General features: G+C 34.2%; 1 protein-coding gene across 1 annotated transcript; it reads right to left on the reverse strand.

The window, feature by feature from the left end:
• Positions 1 to 4,196: 4,196 nt before the first annotated feature.
• Positions 4,197 to 6,201, reverse strand: LOC141707908 (wax ester synthase/diacylglycerol acyltransferase 4-like). Its single transcript, XM_074511352.1, has 5 exons — positions 5,975 to 6,201; positions 5,322 to 5,891; positions 4,902 to 5,252; positions 4,540 to 4,677; positions 4,197 to 4,449 (listed from the first exon to the last, which is right to left on the reverse strand). Exons 1-5 carry the CDS (start codon positions 6,149 to 6,151, stop codon positions 4,309 to 4,311), a joined length of 1,377 nt encoding a protein of 458 aa, XP_074367453.1. The 5' UTR covers positions 6,152 to 6,201; the 3' UTR covers positions 4,197 to 4,308.
• Positions 6,202 to 7,915: the final 1,714 nt, after the last annotated feature.

The raw sequence follows: 7,915 nt of genomic DNA on the forward strand, positions 1-7,915 counted from the left end.
ATGATCAAATTGAAATTGATTCTCTGTGTCAAGGAACTCGTTGGAGGATGGTCCTTTCCAGGATTTTATAACACTCCACCCACTCGAGAGCCCATTTATGATTCAAAGAGTAGATCATGGACCCCAACTTTGAAGTATTAATTTGCCTTTTGTATCCGCATTAAATTGTGAGAATTTTGGAGGTGACAGGGAGTCAAACCTGAGCTCTCCCGTCAGCCTGAGCTCTAATACCATATCAAGAAATCTTAAAATTTTAGTGCGACCGATTCATTTACTTGGTATAGCTGGCAGAGAACTCAGATTTGATCCCTGACACCTCCTATATTTCTCACAATTTAACGTGACATGAAATTTATCTTATGATTTGTATCTAACTAACTCACAACATGATTTGTCTTATGTTGTGCAAAATTTGAGTCAATTTCAACCGTCTCTCATAGATTGCCACATCTGTAAGCTCTTACACATCCTTTGAGATATATTGCTCTGTTGGTCAAGGAATATTGTTAAAAGCCTCTAATTCCCTTACGGTTCAGGCCTTCTCTCAATTGTGAATCTTGTCTTGACACTCAAAGATCTCTTACTGGTTATGTCGTCTTATTTGACACTCTCATGTTTCATGGAAATCAAAGAAGTAAGCACAGTTACAATATCGGAAGCCAAATATAGAGCAATATGGTTGCTATTGCATCTGAGGTGACTTGGCTTGTGCGTTTGCTGCAAGAACTTGGTGTTGACAACCTCACACCTATAACTCTACACTCTGATATGTTTGAATATATATTTATTATATATTATTAGTGATATATTATAATAAGGGTGTTTTCATAATTTATCTTGTAACATTTTATTATATAAACATTGAAACATGTATCCTGATTATTAAGTATTATAATAAAACACTAGTTGTTTATTTTGTCTCTCTAGTTTTATCATGGTATCAAGAGTTAGGTTATTGAAAAATTAGTTCGTTGATTGCTCTATTTTATTTGAGGTTGTTTGTTTTATTGACATGGCTTTCGGTAAAGATGATTCTCTTCAGTCGATTAGTGTTCAGTTGGATGGTACAAATTATTCATATTGGAGTTATGTTATGAAAAAAAATTACATGGAAAAACTTTGTGAAGTTATGTTCATGATAAGGATACTAAGACTGAACCAGCAGATGATAAGACTGATGATTCTGCAAAAGCAATTGAGGTTTATGAGGCTGAGAATTCGAAAATTATTACATGGATTAATAATTCTGTTGCACATTCTATTGGTGCTCAGTTAGAAAAGTATGAAACGGCTAAAGAGGTATGGGATCATCTATCCAGGTTGTATATACAATCCAATTTTTCTAAACGATATCAATTAGAGATGGATATTCGTGCACTTCAACAACAAAATATGTATATTCAAGAATTTTATTCTGACATGTCTTCTTTATGGGATCAACTTGCATTGACTGAATCAACAGAATTGACTGCAGTAGCTGCTTATGTCAAGAGATGAGAAGAAAAACCTTTGGTACAATTTTTAATGGCTCTTCGTTCTGATTTTGAACCTTTTCGAGGTCCAATCTTGCATCGTACTCCACTTTCATCAACTGATTCTGTTGTTAATGAACTTTTAGCGGAGGAGATTCGTATTAAATCTTACGGTGCTAAGGAAAACTTGTCATCTGGTACTCCTGTTTTTGCCGTTCCTCTACGATCATCCGGTGGTATTCAAAATAGGTCTATTCGGCCTCTTCAAGATGAATGTTCGATATTCGTCATCTGATGGTCTTCCTTTGGCGGATCCTACTTTATATCGTACTATTGTGAGTAGTCTTGTTTATCTCATTGTTACCCGTCCAGATGTTGCGTATGTTCATGTTGTTAGTCAGTTCGTCATTTTTCCTACTACTGTGCATTGGGGAGCTGTTCTTCGTATTCTCAAATACCTTCGAGGGACTCAGTTTCAGAGTCAATTATTTCCTTCTACTTCATCTTTAGAGTTGCGTGCTTATAGTGATGCTGATTGGGCTGGAGATCCCGAGGATCGCAAGTCTACTACTGTTTTTTGTATTTTTCTTGGTGATTCTCTAATTTCATGGAAAAGTAAAAAAAAACAAGATGTTGTTTCTCGATCATCTTCGGAAGCTGAGTATTGTGCAATGGCTTCTACTGCTTGTGAGGTTGTTTGGTTACTTGCAGATTTGGGTATTAAGCTTATTCATCCTACTCCGCTATATTGCGATAATAAGAGTGCAGTTTATATTGCTCGTAATTATGTTTTTCATGAACGCACTAAACATATTGAGATTGATTGTCATGTCACCCGTCATCACTTGCAGCAGGGTACTATCACCTTACCTTATGTCTCTTCTTCACTTCAAATTGCAGATATTTTTATCAAAACTCATTTGATTTCGCGCTTCCGGTTCTTATCTGACAAACTCTCAATGCTTAATGGTGCAGCATCGTGAGTTTGAGGGGGATGTTAGAATATATATTTATTATATATTATTAGTGATATATTATATTAATGGTGTTTTCATAATTTAGCTTATAACAATTTATTATATAAACATTGAGACATTTATCTTGATTATTAAGTATTATAATAAAATCCTAGTTATTTATTTTGTCTCTCTACTTTTATCATGATAAACAATCAGCTCTTCACATCACAAGAAATCCAGTATTTAATGAACAGATCAAGCACATCGAGCTAAATTGTCATTTTAGTCGTGATAAGGTTCTTGACATGTTGCTTCAATTGTCTTACCTGCCAACTCAATTATCAACTTGCAGATTTCATGAGAAAGGTTGTTCCTTCACCATAATTCAATGAGTTACTCTCCAAGTTAGGAATGTCAACTACGCTACCTGCTTCTCTACTCAATTTGACTTCACCATTCTCCAACTTGAGGGGGCTATTGGAAATACTGGTTCACCACTTGCCACATCACAAGCCAGTGGTCACCAACTGTCATTGCCATGTCTGCAGCCTAAAAGACTCTGTTGTCACTTTCAGACCTCACACTTGTATATTGTAACGTGTATAGTATAGTTAGTTAACATTTCAATCCTCTCTCTCTCTGTAACCACACACACTCTCTGTTATTCATCATCTTGATCACTATGTAAATATGCAGAAGACTTGAGCTTAGTTAATGATTCGATACTGTTGTTTTATGAGTTTTGATCTCTGATTGCTTCATTACTGCAAAACAGAGTTGATAATATCAACTAACATGGAGCTTTCTAAATATTGGTCAACTTCAATTTCAAAGTAATTGCAAAGACAAAAACTTTACATAAAAAATTTATCTCTCGCATGAGAGTCGGCCGCCCTAACTTCACCTAACCCTAGCCGCCCTACCTTCTTTTTCCCCCTTTCTACCCATCTCTATCTCCATATTCATCTTCAACTTCTTCTTTTATTCACTTTTTCTTTAATAAAATCGAGATTTGTTTTACAAAACTCGAAAAATCCATTACAGTTTTTCACTTTAGTTTTCAGATCTACTAAGGTAAGAGCTTGGATTTTATAATAAAATTCAGTTTTTGGATTAAAAATCTCTGGTCTAACAACATATTACAATTTGGTGTTATTCCGAGATTTTTGAATTTTGGGTTTTTTCGTATTGTTCTGTTTAAGTTATTATTTGTGTGTTTGATTGTCTCGCTTTATGCGATGTGTCTCGCTTTGTGCGATGTGGTGGTTGTGTTGAAAATGAATTGGATGGTGTATTGGGAGATCTGGATATCTCGCATCAACAACACTTTCGGCAGGTATATAGCTGGTGTCCGGCAGGTAGATAGCTGGGGTGCGTTTGGAACGGTGGTGAAAATCACATGTGATCACCTCTCACAAAAAATATTTGTTCATAATATGAGGCCTCTAAATTCCGTTGTTGCAACTGAGTCCTCTGAACATTGCAATATCAATCGAATTAATGTGAGGGTCAATTGTGAAGCTACTGTTTTCGGGGGAGATGTGTGCTGGATTGTCCGGGAAACCATTACCTTCATTTTTAATTTTCAGAATATTTGTATTCAGTTTGTTAAGCAATCCGGAAACAAAATGGCTAATTATTTAGCTCTATTTGTTTTTCAACCCGGTTGCATGATTAGTTGGGGGTTTGTCCCGATTGAATCTCTTTCAAGTTATTAATGAAATCTGCTTTAAATTTGACAAAAAAAAAAGTAATTGCAAAGACAGAAAAATGAAATGCATATTTTTCACTGGCCAGATTAATTCTCTTACAAAATATTACTCATATTGCTTAGTCTTGTTGGCAACCTTATATATAATTGAATGACACGTAGATTTTTATTGCAGTAGAGATTCGAAGATGGTATCGAAAGACTCCTGGATGCATGACTTGAGCTTGGGTTGATCAATGAAACCTTTCTCTGATGCAATCGCGACCCTTAAATTCCCCATATAACTTATGACATTTATGGCTAGACTCTGCCATCAAATCAACACTTTGGTGATGAATATACATATACAAACAAAAGAACAAAAACGATGCGAAGGATGCATACATATGGTACATACCAATGGAGCACCAGAAAAAGTGAAGTATAAGCCTTTGATGGGGTGGTCAGCCAAAGCCATTTGTTCCATTGGTCCGATCAAGTTTGATACTACTAGGCTTGACTTCCTTATGTCAGAATGTATGAATCTAGCTGCAGCCTGACATGCAATTTAAGATTTATTTACAAACTCAAATTCAAAACAGGCCCATGTTATTGATTTTGGTTTGATATTTGATCCGATTTCTCAGTCACAGGGCACGCACTGGAGTTGAATGAGACGTATACTTGCATGTGTTACATAAAAAATGCTATGCAGCTGAATTATGTATAAATTTACACTAAGCGTAACTTTAATTGGTGAATGAAGATATAAGAGCGTACCTCGGAGCCTTTAAATTTTCTGACGCCATCAATAAAGAGAGCAGTAAGATAAATAGCGGAGGAGTTCTTCTTACTTTGGGTTTCTTCATGTATTTTGAGTACAAAGTTTTGGATGTTAGAATTGGTGGTCAATTGGGGAACGTGAACATGTGTAGCTGTGATTTGATTTCCCCATGGCATTGCAGAATCACGCTTCACCATCTCAGACACCGAATTGTAACCCCCCTCCGCGTCTCTTGTATTAAACAACAGCATCGCTGTTGAAGCTGCTTTCGCGGATTCATGCTTTTCTCCTTTCATGTACACTCGAATTCCATACAAGATTGTTCCCATTATCAAGTCGTTTACCGTCTACATTAATAAACAACAATATTAGAAAATAATCACAACAGATGAGAGTGAGGTCAATTCATTGCTCACCACTTTCAACATGTCCTTGACTTGCTTGATCTGATCAAGAGAGAATGTAAGAGTACAGTATTCCAACTGTTGAAACTGCACACCTTGGTCACCTGATCGAATGGGAGTTATATCATCTTCACCCCTCAGCAAAAAACTTCCAAAATCGCGTACAGTATCCACAATGCCAGAGAAGCCTTTAGTCACCCGTTTGAGAAGATTGTTAAGATTATTATTGCGGTTGACCTTGGAGGTTGATTGACGGGAAGGAAATGTTAAAGGAAGACAAGGATTGTCGGCTCTTTTGAGTGTAGAAAGAAGAGCTCCAATTAAAGAGTAGCCATCCCCTAACGCCTGGTGGAGTTTGAAAATAATGGTAGCAGCTGCATTGCTTGTTTTGTACTTGATTACATGAATTTCCCATAGAGGTCGGGTTCTTGGAAGTGCTTGCATGCTTATGTCTCTCACATATTCATCCACATACTCATCGTAGACTTCTGAATCTGCCTGAGGAAATTCTGGAATTTTCACATGGTCCTGGAGATCTACTTCAACCCGTTTCCATATCTTTAAGCCAGTGTCATCTTCAGCCTACAAGAATTCCAAACATAAGCAACAGTTTCTTAACATAATGTTGTTGAGTAATTCAAAGAGAACAGAAAGAATGAGAGTACCATTTTAGAGGAAAAGCGTGGATTAATAGGCAGGAATAGATCCTTGATGAGGTCAAACACTTGAAAATCGTCAATTGGTACTTGGAACTCCAAAAAACCAAGTGTAGTTAAACTAAGTGCAGAACTGCTCATGTACAGTCCTGTAGGACTAACAGGCTCTTCTTGCTCAAACTCCATTTTCGCCTATCCACTACTTGCTACCTATTCATATTTATATATTGTAAATTGATTAAATCACATTAATGTGCAGAAATCAAAATCAAACAAATTCAGTTAGCAGCCACACTGACATTAAGAGACATGGGGCATGTTAGAGAAAGTCCAAGGGATGCTTTATATCTTTATATCATTATTCTAAATTCAAATTTAAGACAATTCACAAAAAAAAAACAGATTATTTCAATAATGTCCTAAATATATCTTAAAATGTTATGACACACGTCTCAAAATAACTATTTTTATCTTTTATATTCATTAACCGATACGTCTTAATACATCTCATTTTACAAAACCGTTAGATTACAAGAATGAATGAATGGTTGGGATTAAATCCGCAAAGGAGCTGTAGCTAGCTTTATCCCGAAGAGCAGTAGACTACTCGTTGTCGGAGTACCATAAATGCTTGGTGGTTAGGAGTTAACTGGTTGTATTTCCTTTCAGACAATAATAATGCAACTGCAAGATTATGCAACTTTGTCTGGTTGACGGTGTCAAATATTAATAAACCAACAAAAGATCTGTGCACTCCATGTCTTTTTATTTCTCTAAAAGATATTAGGGAATCTCCAATATTTGCTCCGTAACCTTCTTTATCTTCATATTTGAATTTAACATATTTTATTTCATCTTCAACAGTCCTAGACTCTATTTTTATATATAACGCAAACAACTATTTAGCTTCAAATTTGAACAAATACTGTTTAGATAAAGCAAATGAGAGCGACACTTAATTATTAATATAAATACTATTTATTATTATCTACAAAGATGAAATTGGTTTAAAGTACAGTTTTATTGTTGGATATTTATACTATATTATAATAAACAAAATAGGATATAATTTATAATTTGATTAACCCCTCATTTTGGTTATTCCTTTCCATCATGATCGTTGGATCTTCTTCATCAAATAATCAGAGCCGTTAGATCCAAATACTAAAAATATACTCCACAGATTCTCAGGTTCGAATCCCGTCAACAACAAACAATTATATTATTATTTATTATTTATAAAAATACGTATAAGTTCTCAAGTTCGAATCTTGTTAACAACAAACATCTATATTAGTATTTATAAAGATACATATAACTTTTCATGTTCGAATTTCACTAATAACAAACATTTACATTATTATTTATGGATAAAATCTAATCAATCATGTATTATTTATGCTATTTAAATTTAATTTGAAATTATATACAATGAATTATAATTATATAATCATTAGTATTTAATTATTTATATAAAATTATAATAAAATTATATAAAATAAAAATAAAAATATGTTAATATTAATCAAGACATGTGTATCACACAGGTCGTACGCTAGTAGATATAAAAGTGGATTTAAAGTAAAATTTGAAAAAACGGTTGGATAAGAAATAGTGATATGAAGTTAAAAAGGTAAAAATTTGAAGATAGAGTTGTTATAAAATAAATTAATGACCGGAGATGGCCTTAAAGGTTCGACCGATTTCTCTAAAAAATGTTACAAGTTTTAGTTGCTTCTAAAGACTATAATTTCTTACTCCAAATTTGTTGTCAACAGTGAAGGCTTATAAATTTAATGGTTCGTGATTATACTGGCTTAAAATTTGTGTGATGTACGGAATTTTTTAATATCATATAATTTTTTTAATTTGATTTCAGTAAAAAATTTAAAACATGAAAGTTTTTTGTTTTAAATTATAAAACTAAGTAATAAAGTCTGAGTACGGTAA

This window comes from Apium graveolens, chromosome 2 (assembly GCF_009905375.1).
Source record: "Apium graveolens cultivar Ventura chromosome 2, ASM990537v1, whole genome shotgun sequence".
In the NCBI taxonomy this organism is placed as follows: domain Eukaryota; kingdom Viridiplantae; phylum Streptophyta; class Magnoliopsida; order Apiales; family Apiaceae; genus Apium; species Apium graveolens.